The following is a 13,715-nucleotide window of genomic DNA, read 5'->3' as shown; positions in this document are numbered from 1 at the left end:
ATAAAGAGAAGGCGGTAAGATCATAAGTCATGCCTACATTCACAGAGCCAGTGTGAAGGTAACAGTGGAGGTGAACAAGAATGCAGGAGGAAGGAAGACAACACTTTAAACAGGTGGAGTTCATTAAGGACAGAGAAACAGACGAGGTAAGCAGAAGACATGAGAGGAAAAGAAGACTTGTGGAAGAGCAACTAAGTGCAACACAGACAAATACATGACAAAGACACACCCCATGCATTTCTCTGCAAATGCCACATTGACACACCTAACAGAACCAAAAGCAACACCAAACAAAACCCACATAAGCACAAGTGCAGAGATTTTGTGAGCCGATTCCACCTTTTTCCGTCATCAGATGTGTTTGGTTGCATATCCTTCTAGTCTCCCTTGAGTGTGTGTTGACTCTGTGACCCAGGTCATTTAAAATCCATTCAATGAGCTTTGGGTTGTTTCGACTGTTTGCTCTAGCTTTAATCTGCTGGTTAACACCTTGTTTAAAGCAAGGTGACACGATTAGGATTTTAAGCCTTTGCAGAAACTTAATCTAAGTATTTAGTTCACTATTTTCTGTTTATACACAGTAACATACTTGTATCTTTCAGAAAAAGGTGACTTTTGAGCAGTTCCAGAAATGAATCAGGCAGCATCAGGACAAAAAAGAGAGGAATTCAAATACACATCTTCTCTCTATTGACCTGTCATGCCCCACCCAGCCAACCTTCATTTCCGATCTTTCACCATGCTGAGGAATACGCAGACATAAGATTAAATAAAATCTCATGTCCTTCTAAGAAGGAGCATTTATGGCATTTCAGTCATCATCATAAATATCATCATCACCACGATGCCATTCGTGGTTCTACCTCAAGAGTAAAATCCTAAAATCCAGTGTGGGACAAGAAGAAAATGTGAAACAAGATCACACGTTTATTTAAGGGACAAAATATCAAGAGGTCTTTTTTTTGTAATTGTTTGGTGTCACACAGTGAATATTCATTCAGTGAGTCAGAAATGTCTGTAAGTGAACTGCAGTCTTTCTGATAGAAAGGAAACCATCCCCACGGATAAGAATGAAAAAAAGTGATCTTACAAAAAACAACTGATGTGACAAAAGTCATTAGAATTTTGCTGGGCATTTACATTTTAGGCTTTTATTAAATTGTTGTTATGTATGAGTAACCACCAACTAAAAACTCTACTGGTTAAAGTAAATCGTGTTTCAGTTACAGATTCTTTTGGTCATCAATGCACAATATTAACAATAAGCTGCAGGAAAATGCAGATGTTCAAGGCAGTAAAATTCTTAAATGTATGGTAGATTAAACTGGAACCACACTGGTAACTCACACAATAAAAATGTCTTGTGAGAAACAAGCATTAAAAGTAAACACTGTAATAAGACCACTCTTAGCTTTTGGTCTGTTGCTGATTCACTTAAGAGTCTGGTCTTTCAGTCTTTGATTAGGGACAAAGGAAGATTTCCTTTGTGTAAACACAAGACAAACTGAAACAATTACAGACTTATCATTGCTGTGCCTAAGTTTTCTGTGTCTCATTTACTAGACGTTCTTTTCATTAAGTCTCTGATTACGGACAAACAGGACAAAATTTGTTTTGCTCTTTTATCTCTGAACTGACGCATTACTGATGTCTTTATGACACATGAGCTGTTCATAGATCTAGACAGTATCCAGGTGGTGTGTCTCTGCCTCTCTTCCCTCCCACGTGGAGTTCCCTTAATTCTGTTTTGTTGTTTTGAACTCAAAACAAGGAAATCATCTTGCATTATCTTTATTCAAAACTATTGTGACTGAGGAGTTTATGTATCTGGTGGGTGTCTATTCACCGTTGCAGTGAGTTATCAGCTGTTGCACAAAGACTTGTACTAAATGTATTTCAGAAGTCTTTAAGATATATTTTGAAAAAGGATGGATCCACAGCTACAGGAAGTAAAGCCTGCAAATGAGTGGAATACACTATGGTTGGAGTGATATTTACTAAGGTGTACAAACTAGCAAGGGAAATTACTTAGATTACTTAGATTGATTGTACACTGTGGGTGTAGGATATAACACCAGTTATCTGAGCTTTGTTAAAAATAGAACATTAAGTTGAAAAATAATTACTAAAGCTACATTAAGAGATTTTTGACCACTACTTTGGTCACTACCAATTCCTCCATTAACGTTAATTAAGCTTTTTCACAAAATAAGCTACCCGATGCTGCTAAAAAATGAGCTAGACCAAAGTAATAATAAAGTTGCAGTCAGATATTTTGAAATTGAAAGTAGTAGCACTGAAACAATTTGATCTAAAGTTTTGATTATTTATGTTTAGTCCATGGTAACCTATTTTTCACTGGATGCTGTCTTATAATGTTGTTTGATGCTAGATCATCAATAATGTGTACCCTCACCATGACCACAGACTATAAAGAAGTTTATTTTAGCCAATACATCTTATATGTTCAAGTCTCTTTAAGTGTAATCTCTTCTACCAGCCAGCACGGGGCGACTTCTTTGGTTGCTAAAAAAATCAAAAAGCGTAGACATCTATGGGTAAATGGCCCTCGATTCCCCTTTCTGGATAAATTCAATGGATTATTTGCTAGCTTCGATTCTTACTGAACACAATATGATGCTCATCTTCTAAAGTACGGCTGCAAATAGTGTCCATAAGGATGATAAAGCAAGTTGTGCCTTTGGTATCTTTCTCCATTTGGTATCTTTTGGTGTCACAGTCAAATTGTAACACCTGTAATGTCTGGTTTTCAAAAAGATTAGATGACAACAATCAAAGTGTTCAGCTTTAAAAACGTAAGTTGGCTAATAAATTAGCGATGGCGCAGAGGCTACAGCCACCTTTTAATTAGTCCATAATCACAATGAGCCTACCTCCCTTACAAATTCTAGAGCTATTTTTTCTAACGTGTCTAACCAAAAGAATTTTGTCATTGTGATGTGCAATAACTTTGTCATAGCAAAGGCTTTCAAGAATTCAGATCAGTCTACCAACTTGTCGACGTAATGCCAAACGGATCATAACAAGCTTATCATTCCTGGAAGTGTGGCGGTACTAGTGTGAGCTCATCATCCCCGTGACAACGTAATCGTTACCACGCCCACAAGGCACGAGCCAACACCTGGTGCATGCATGTGTCTATTTGTCCATCTGTGTGTTTATCTGTGAGCTTGTGCAGTCTTTGATCACGAAGCTGAGGGTAAAAACAGTAATTACTGATGTAAACGCTAAACGCTGTTCCTCACCCTCCCCATCTGTGAGTAATACTCCGGAGGAAGAGCTCATTGTGGGTCTTTAGTCAAGTCAGTCAGACTGTCAGTCAGTCACACCTTCCAAGGGGAAAAACAGCCAACCCCCCCTTTCCGTTTCATGGCCTGTTCAATTTTCTTGCAATGACTTTTATCTCCCACATTTTCTTTCTTTCTTCTTCTTCACATCTCTTATCATTCCTTTAATCTTATCCCACCCCCTGCTCTGATTACGCTGATTTCCTTTCACCTCACACTACCCGTCAGTACCTCCTTCACCTGACAAACAGAGAGGTGATTTGCTCTGTCCTACACTCCCTCCTTTTCTACCTGTCAGTCAGTCCCTCCTTCTCCAGACAAAAGGAAAGAGGTATAATGGTGACTAATCTGTTGAGTAAACACATCTTTCTCTAAATACAACCTGGTTCTTTCTTTTCACCCAAATGTACTTCCCGAACTTCTTTTCTTCTCACTCACTTTGTTCCTGAACATTTGTCCTGCCTGCTGACCTGTGTCATCTTCCTTTGGCCTTTTTCACCCATTTGTTTACTCTGATTTTATCTCCTTCGCGTGTTCTTCACCCTCATGTTTTCCACTTATCTGATATCGCGTCCTTGAAGATATATTACATTTCTTTGAATTACATCTTTTGCCTGGCTGTCATCTTGTTTGTCATTTCACTGTTTCACATTTTTTTTCTTACTTAATTTAATCCTAAATCATTTCTAATCCCTTTTATGTTTAATATATCCCTCCATTAAAAAAAAATCCTTACTCTTTTTCCCCCATGTCTGATTTTTCTGCTCTGTCCGTCTGACATCCAGATGAAAGGCTGCACGGTGTAAATACAAGGTCAACCCCATTATGTTTCACTGTCATTACCTCAACCTCAGCTTCCGCTGCCAACACAGCAGACAACCTGTCATTAGTGAGCTAGTCTGTTAGCACTATTTTAGCTGTTACTAATGATTACCAGTCTTCAGAAAGTACTATCAGGAAGACACTTTAAGCTGCAATTGTAGAAATAACTGGAAACCCTGACTTTGATTTATTGAGACAGCTCATTTGTTAAACCACCAGTCATATAATATCAGTTTATCAGTTTGATGAACAGATATTCTGGGATCCAAAGAGCATAAAAGCTTCTGAGGTAATGTCTCAGCAATTATTCTATCATCGCCTTTTCCTAGCTTGGAATAGTGCATTAAAACAATAAGGATGAGGTTGGATGCCTGCTAGTTCCGATTAGTTCAGCTCACCATCTGGTTTTAATTTTTGATCCCAGAGATTTTGCAGGTTGTTTTTTTTTCCCCAAATGTTAACCTTTTGTGTAAATCATAGTTTAAAAGTAAGATGTTGTCCTGTAACTCCTCATGAATTCTACTGTGTGAATTTAAGTTTGTAGTGATAAAGAGACAAAGCTTTTGTATGTGCTCTGCAGTCAACTGTCTTATCCTTGTTAAACACTTGTGGCGCAACGTGGGAATGATCTGACACCAAAGCTACGCCACTAGTCACAACACGGCACAGATAACAAGGCACGGATACACATATGAAGCAGAATGAAGACAGAAAGAAGGTGAAAAAAAGACAAGTTATTAAAAAAAGGACATTAAAATCTTTGTCATTTAATGGATCAGTACTGATCAACAACAAAGGCTAAAGTCTTTCAAAATATTCATAATCCAAAAGTAAATAAATATCTTCACAGACAGAGTGAAATGACTTAGGATGGAGCAAAACAGGAAACATTTAGAGGATGCTCACATTATTTAATTCAAATCCACAGTGTGTCGAGTAGAGAAAGGTCAACACTGGCGCTTGAATGCTGATTTTAAATGTTTCTTTTAGAGCTCATCCAAACAAACATGATTTCACACTGGGATAAAAAACAGTGATGATTTCTACACTAGTCTAAAATTAAATTATTACTATTTTTAGAAACAAAAACAAAGAAGAACGCTTTGGGACAAAGGAAGGAACGCTGGGAAGAATGATGAGATATTTCTGTTCTAACATCTAGGAAACAAAGAAAGAAAGCAAGGAAACGTATTGTCACTATCAAGCCAAACCAGAATAAAAGTTAGAACGACCAAAGCTTTTGCAATAATCCCAAAATGACTATATTGAAGTGAAGCTTCAAAGTAACTTTTTTGGTGCATATGCACTTCAACCAGTAACACATGACTTCTCTGAAGATTGGAGAATAACTGTGGTGTGTGTTTCAAGTAAAGCTTTTATTCTCAGGGAAAAGTATTATATAGTATATAGGATTTCGAGTTTGATTCTGGCCAGCTTGATGGAATATATTTCTTGTGAACGTGTGGGGGTATTTGGATCCTCTATGTGAACTATCTGGTGCTGAGGAATGAGGAAAAAAGTGAAGGATAATGAATGCAGGGGTGAAGGAACAGAGGACGGTTGGGTATGTGTACCTCCGCCAGGTCAGAAAAGAGGACTTGACTGGCGCTTCGCCTCAAAACGTCCCAGTAACTCCGCGCCACAAACTCCTGACTGTCTTTTTTTAGCACCTGTAGGAGTGGTCAAGCAGGGCCAGGGTCAGTCAACCTCCAAATCAACCAGTTCAGGAAATAAACGTCCATTACCCATTCAATCAGTTGTCATTATAAGTAAACATACACAGATTATATCTCTGAATTTATATGTGAACATACAGGTGGATATTTAGGAAAGGTGTCACATGTAGAGGCAAGCATTTTTATCAATACCTGGCACTCACTAGTTCTCTCAATAAAGGAGACCCTATCCATTCAAACATAAAAAAATAAGCAGTGAAGATTTTCACGCACAAAAACATGTTAGCATCAACCAGGAAGGGGCATACACAAATAGCTAGCTTCTCTGCAGCTAGGTTTACATTACAGATAAAGGAAAAGATACTACCAACAGGGAATCATCAGGATGATGATGGATGTGCTATTCTGTTTAAATCACTGAAGCTACAACTCGCTCATGTTGCGGACTCAGCAACAAACACAAGGAAAAAAAAAGTTTTTAAAGAAGAAATATATGAAGATGTCACCCTATAGCACATTGTCTTTATTAAATAAATACTTTAGGGAGTTCTATAGCAACAGTTGGCTCTGTTAGCAAACGTTATTCTACCTTAATAAAGGCTGACCACGGTGCTGAGCTTCTGACCACCCACCTCGTCTCTCTCTCCAGGGAGAAAGCAACAGCAGCCATTTTAACATGACCCTGCAATGCTCTTAACTTCAGTGCGACAATGCGGCTATCCATCACAGCAGTGACAGGAGGAGTGCATATGTGTGTCTGTCTGTGTGTGTCTGTCTATGTGTGAGACAGCATGACAGAGAGAGAGTGAGAGCGAGCGAGAGAGAGCGAGCAGTGGCTGGTAGTGTATTGTTTCTGACAGCACACTGCTGATTTTCACTACACTGGAGGCCGTTTCCACTCCACATATAAATTACTACTCATAACAGACAGCTACAGTCATTGTCATTACATCTCAACACACACTAGGGACAAAAAAGCACTTGAAAGTGATAAAATGGAACTATAATTAAATGTCCAATGTTTCAAATAATGAGGTCCTGGTGATCTTTGTGAACGAAAAGCTCAGGCTTGCAACCCTAACCCAAAACATTCAGTTTTAAACATTTCTTTCTGCTTTTATGGCTAAAAGGGAGGCAATGTCCTTAATACGGTGATCTAAAGTACACAGCTCTGGCTGTGATCACAGAAGCACCGCTCACCTGCTGTTCAAATTTTTTGTTTGCAATGGACAACCAATTAAAAGAAAGCTGTATTAAAAGGATGGTGGCTTTTGAACTAAATTTGCTTTTCTCGTTTAGTGGATGAACTGAGGGGCTGCATCAAGAATAACAGAAGTAAGGATTATCTTGAACTGTGAATTATGCAAATCTTTTCTAATACAATCCAGGAAAAAACATATAGAATTTAAGTATAATTAATTATTTAAATATTTAAACCATAATATAAAGCATTTCAGAAATGTCACACGTGATTATTATTCATTAATATGCAAAATTTTGCACAGCAGCTTCAGTAGTTTTAGTTATCATCATTGATACCCAATACCTAATCTCCAACTATTTCCTAATCATTGATGCCTTAATAATTGTTTTCCGACTTAGAGCTCATCAGGTTACATACAATTAATAAGTCAGCATTTTGCACAGGGTTGGTAAATAAGAAATATTCATCCTTGAGAGGTAAAAATCTCTTTCATTTTCGATCCCATAAGGCTCAACAGACAAATTCAACCTCTTTGTGTTCTTTATGTAAATATGATTTTGTTCAGACAACAGAAACATATTTTTGTATGTACCCTTGGCCTCCTTCCCTAAAAAATCTCCTTCTATATCTTTATATTAACAAACTTCCCCCATCAGGAACAAACAATACTGCCAAAAAAATACAGCACGTGTCCTAAAAAGGACTAAAATGGAGTCTGATTGTCTTTAGAGCTCTACAGGGTCTCAGGTCATTTTAAATTACATCGCTCTCTTTTTGTAAGAGTTCATCTCTCCTGACCCCTTAAATGTATTACTGTTTTCTTTGTCTGTCCATTAATCATCCCTCAATCAATCAATCAGCTGACTTGACAGATGGGCAACCTTTCTTGAATTTTTCCCTTCTCCCTCTTACATTCATCCTTCAAAGTAGCTTACAGAGTACATTTCACTGATAACAGAGGATCAGGTGGACTGGGTCAAATTTAAGGCTTTTTCCATCATTGGGAGCAGAAGGGAATGACAGGCCTTTTTATTATATTAAGGTTTTTAGACTCCAGAGAGTCAGTGTATTAAAAAACTCTGCTGCATATATATATAATATGGAATGTTTAAACTGAATGCAAAATGAAGGCCATTAATGTGTGATTTAATGTGTGATATTTAAAGGTCCTGGTAATCTATATTAATTTAAACTTGGCAGGGTTGGTGTGTCCTTATATTTAATGAACAGATATGATGGATGTCACTCTTCTCACCTAATTTTTCACATTAAACTTAATAATTGTATCTAAAAGGCATGGTGACACACAGACTGCAAAGCAAATGTTTTAGTGACTGAGAAACAGTTCAGATGTATGGAAATATATATGTGTCACAAGTGGCAGGTGAGCTAAAACACAATCACAGACAAATAATTTATATTTTTTCAGCTATTCATTTCCACACAGCAGCCCAAAAATATTCATCGGAAATGGGAAAATGCCTCCTTGGTAATCATTGCAGCAGATTCACACTGTCATGGCCGGCTCTGCTCTCAAAGCTGAATTGTGTCTCGCTCGAATGATTCTGACTTTTGACAGTTTGGAGGGCAGAGCCCAAAGGAAAAAGGTCACTTTGAAAGTGACCTCACAACCTCTGTGATTGACAGGTTCAGTTTACTGTGTTCAATTTAAATATTTGCCCATGATTATGTTTTATTTCACATTATTATTGACACAGATATAATTCCACACAGGTAAAGTTTAACATATTCTCACATGGTTTCACAAAACTTAAGCTTTTTGTTACCATTAGGTTTCTACTCTGACTGATTGCTAAACAATAAAGCTGTTGAACTGACCCAGCTAATAAAAACAGCCCATTCTCTGCTCCATAAATATCTTTATCTATCTAAAAAGCAGAAAATGAGACTATGCCATGTGGATACCTACGCTGTTCATGGGGGCAACCTGATATCCATACAGCTGCATACTCTAACACACAGAGAGAGACATGAGGAAGAGAAAGAAGGACAGAGCATGCAGTCAGAGAGGAGGAGACAAGGTAAAAGACATGTTAGTACATGCAAGGAAAGAGGATGTGCCATTTTCAACACATCTATGATTACATTTTAGAATACACACTGTACCTAACACCAAGCATGTACTTTCAAGAGATAAGTTATGTGGGAAACATATCCTTCATTTTTCAGTGACAGTATTTCCTGTGAGCCAACAGCACAACCAGGACTGTTCTGTAAGATACCCAATGCTTAGATCAACAAATCTCTATCTCTTATTTGCTTACATGTCTACACAGGTTGTTAGCAAACTTGGGTTTGAAAGATTTACTGCCTTCAAAATCAATAAATATAGATAAGTAACAAAAGGAAGATTTTAATAAGAAGCCTTTAAATATTTTTTTTGCAAATCATGTCATGAAAAACTTACCTTGAGAACATTTTACTATAACTAATGCACAAGATACCTAATGGCTTATCTGTTTGTAAGTTACCTTAATTAATCTGTTTGTAGCACAACACATATGTGGGATGGGACAAGTTAATACTGACTCATCAAAACCTGCTCTCTTTGATAGTTATTAAGTTGCATATACACTCTGACACAAAGAGAGCAGTAATGCGAGGTGCTTGGTGTTATTTCTAAAACTCAATCGCATAAAGTGCTGAGAAAGACACATATTCTATCATATATATATATATATCAAATATACCAAGTCCACAGCAGGGATAACTGTCACAGAGATACCAAACAGTTTCTACAAGGCAGCATGCACTCAAAACTAGTTACATGAAAGGTTTAGTTTCACACCTGCATGTATACAAATGATAGTTAACTTTGATGATCATGATGATCGTTTTTAACAAATCCATGTGCGCAGTGTGACACAGCACTTCTGTCAGCAACCTTAACTAAATGGTAAGAGGTGTTGTGACAGTTTACACTCATGGATATATTAAAATGTAAAGTAACTTTACATTAATGTTTACCTGTCTTTTAAGTTTACCCCACTAACAACAGAAGCATTTATGAAGTCCACATCCACATAGACTATTCATGGTTGGTTCACTGTTGCCAGCATTAAGGTTAATTAGCAGTAGCACCCATGCTTGTCTGAGCATACACCCCCACACCCCGTAACCATCTTCCTTACCAACTGCGCGGACTTCTCAGCATCTCCTTTCCTTCCTTTCTTCTCGTTTTTCTTCCTAAAGATCTCCTGAAGCTGTAATGAGAGGAAAGACGAGGAGCTCATTGACAATTCAAAGTCAGATCTAAAACGCTGTTAAAAAAAATGAAATGCTCAAATGAGTTCAAACAAGGTCATTCACTCTTTCGAGCACATCTATGATGTCATTCAGGTAATGGTCTTTTGGCAGCATGATTAAGGGAGTATTCAGGTTTCACTCTGGAAGTGATTTATGTTTATGCATATGTGTTATTAAAGGAAAAATCAATGCTGAATTCAATATGAAAAAAAAACTGCTTCTACACTACAGTGTCGGGTAAGTTTTTATATACTTACTTATTCAAATTTAAATTAAAATACTAATTTCTTTGAAATAAAATAATGAGATTTGTAATATAAATGTTATAATTAATTAAGAGTTAAATAAAAAAAAATGCACAACCACAAACATAGCAACCTGATGTCTACACAAATACAGATACATAAACGCTCTCTAAGAGCATATGATCATAAAAGACAGCAATAGTCACTGGTATTGTTCAATCTCCATTTAAATCAATAGAATATTTAATTACTCTGACAATCACATGTAAAACAGAAAAATCTGTATCTAAACCCTCAATGTGAAAATCTTTTTCTGTCCCACACCTGCCTGCTCCCACAGGATTTTAAATCATTACCACTCCCTCCTGCTGATGTGCCATCCCACTCCCACCAACCTTCAGAGATTCTGATCCCTTCATGCCTGCAGCGGTGTTTTGACTTGAAAATGTGTCAGTTCTATCCCACAGGGAAAGAAACACATGTGTAGCCCTCAAGGAATCCTACAGTTAGTCTTCTCAGCTTTGTAATAAGCTGCCTTTAGAAGATACAAATTCAAAGTCAACCTTTTTAAGTGCTTTAAACGTTAAAATATAGTTAAAGCTCAAGGCACTGGGAATAAAGGTATATAATAGAATATTCACTTAGGGTACTACAATGTTGGCCAAATGTTTTTTTTTTTATTGATTAAGATGATGGAGACACTTTAATAGGGAAAAGACTTCTGTAAATGATGCAATCTGTGAATGTATTGTTTGAGAGCGCAAGGATGCTTGCATGAGACTTGAGGAACAGTCTTACAGGCAGATAAAGCTGAAACACGACCAAGCATTAGTCCAAATTCTGAAATGATTTACTGAGTTTACAAACGTAATGTAACATGCTGAGAATCAAGATTAATTTCAAGCTGTCAGTCTGTTAAGTTTTCAATAAGGTAGTTAATAGTAGCAGCAAATGTTCTCAATCTTGCCCATCTGTAACATGGGGATGTTAATTTAACCAGAGAGCCCAATTATTTGTATCTAAAAACTGTTAAATCTCTTTAAAAATCCCAGACAGAAGCTAGGAAAAGTCTAACATCAACTAGAGCAGCCTACCTTACCAACTCTACTCGATTAGCAACAAAAATGTGGAGCCAAGTCACCAGAAGCACAGCACTACCACAGAAAATCAAAAAATCTTGTTGTCTTTTTTGGTGGGTTTTGACCTGTGATATCAAAAATGGTAGAATGTCAGGTATTAAATTTATCAGTATTGAGCTTGTAGTACTGTAACAGCCCAAGTCACAGTGGGTAAGGAATCATTTTAGTAATGTAAGGTAGACAAGATTTGATCTATAAATGTGATCTATGACAATTCAAGAGTTTCTACTATGCCTGGTTTGACAGTTCATAAACACTGTTAAGTTCATTATAGTTGCTAATACTGACATGGAAAACAACCAGGCAAGGAAAAAACATCTAGGATGGACTGATTTGTGCTATCTTGTTTTTAAAGCTTCAAAATGAGGATTTTTGGTACGCCAATCTTTACTTTTCAAAAACCAGACATCATGAGTCAGAGGCTGACACTGGATGAACTGAGGGTCTGCACTAAAGCCCGTCATTTGATGTATAAGGTTTAGTATCCTTTTTCCTGTAAATCACATACACATATTTGTACTAGAAGAGTCCAAGAATTAAAATATTGACTTGAAAATGAGCAAAATAGGGCCTCTTTAATTTCAGTAATTTAATAAACTACAATAAAACACCATGGTACAAGTCAAAATTAGATTTTCAAAAGTAAGGTTTTGTCTTTTGTCCACTCTAAAATCATGGATTGTTATTTAATACTAAAGCTATTCTTTAACACTGCTTTTTAGTAAACGGAGTAACAAAAAGGGTTAATATTAATATGTAAATTCAGGTTTTCTCCCAATATCGGCGACTCACCACTAGGAACTCCCTCTTATCCACCATCTGGTTGCCGTCTGCATCAAACATATTGAAAGCAATCTTAAAGCCAGCATGAGGCTCTGGGGAACAGAGAAGAGAACACATAGGGTGAGTGTGTGCATGTGTTTGTTAAAGGCAATTTGAAATCCATAAATAGTAAGTGGAAAAAGTGTCTCAAAGCGACGATAGGAGGGAGAATGACTTAAATGAAGCCACAGTTTCAAACACAGCTGCTTATCCAAAGAATACATTAAAGTGTTAGACCAGGTTAAAGTTATTTAAAAAAAAACAATAGCAGAACAAATACATCTGCTACAGACTGACCTTTCAATTTGACATTTTATTCTATTTATTCAACCATTTTTAAGGCCAAACAAGGAAGCATGCATGTAAAAAAAAAAAGAAAAGAAAAAAAAGACGGTAATTTCTATTTATACTAGTTTCACATGCTGGTCATAGGTCTAAGAGATGAAGTAAAATGTAATTTCAATTATGTTCTTATGGTTTTTGGTTTTGGGGTGTGCACTGCCTTTCACCCTGTGGCAGCTAGGACAAACTCCAGCCCCCTACAAGCATAAACTGAGCAGTTAAGATCAAGTATGCTTATTTTTATTCACTATAACTTCATCCATCATCTATTTAGGTTGAATTATAATAAAATTTGTGATTTGTGATCATTAAAAGAAACAACTTTTTATTGATCCCTTACGTGTCAGTACAGCTGAGATCCATATTTGTAAAACACCCTAAAACATGCTATGCCAGTAACTGGCCCACCCCCAAGCATCAGAGCAATACAGTGTACACTCTTAAATGTCAAGAGGATGGCTGTAAATTATACACCGGGGACACCAAACAACCTCTGGCTAAGTGGAGGGCGCAACACAGAAGAGCCTCGTCCTCTGGCCTTGACTCTTTAGTCCACTTAGACACACGGGCCAATGGTCACGCTTTCAATTACAAGGACTTGCACATCCTGGACAGGGAGGCACGCCGGTATCATCAAGGAGCCAAGGAGGACATTTATGTGAAAAGGGAATGACAATGTTGGAATTGAGGAGGCCTTAGAGAAAATCTTTAACCATCTTACAGTGATGTGATCGCAGTCATTACCCAACTGTCTGTGAAGAGTTCAAGAAGCTACTGATTAACGGTCACGCCAATTTGCATATCAACCATTATGAAACTGATCTCATCACTCATTGTTATGCAGTGGGGCTACTTTCAATTGTTATGTAGCTGGACTGTTTGTAAGGTTA

General features: G+C 37.2%; 1 protein-coding gene across 5 annotated transcripts in view; it reads right to left on the bottom strand.

Annotated features, from left to right (window-relative positions):
• The window catches only part of micu3a (mitochondrial calcium uptake 3a), a 38,228-nt gene that overhangs the window by 7,973 nt on the left and 16,540 nt on the right, over nt 1-13,715 (bottom strand). For 3 of the 5 annotated variants that reach the window (XM_087841905.1, XM_087841904.1, XM_006790814.3), the window contains exons 6-9: nt 12,454-12,536; nt 10,163-10,234; nt 8,941-8,982; nt 5,705-5,800 (exon numbers count right to left, since the gene is read on the bottom strand). In XM_087841905.1, coding sequence (XP_087698031.1) covers nt 5,705-5,800; nt 8,941-8,982; nt 10,163-10,234; nt 12,454-12,536 — 293 coding nt within the window. The remainder of the gene's footprint in view (nt 1-5,704; nt 5,801-8,940; nt 8,983-10,162; nt 10,235-12,453; nt 12,537-13,715) is intronic. The other 2 variants (XM_006790816.3, XM_006790817.3) reach the window with 2 other exon arrangements.

This window comes from Neolamprologus brichardi, chromosome 6, assembly GCF_056152115.1.
Source record: "Neolamprologus brichardi isolate AB-2024 chromosome 6, ASM5615211v1, whole genome shotgun sequence".
Classification (NCBI taxonomy): Eukaryota; Metazoa; Chordata; class Actinopteri; order Cichliformes; family Cichlidae; genus Neolamprologus; species Neolamprologus brichardi.
This window is presented reverse-complemented; position numbering and strand designations above follow the sequence as displayed.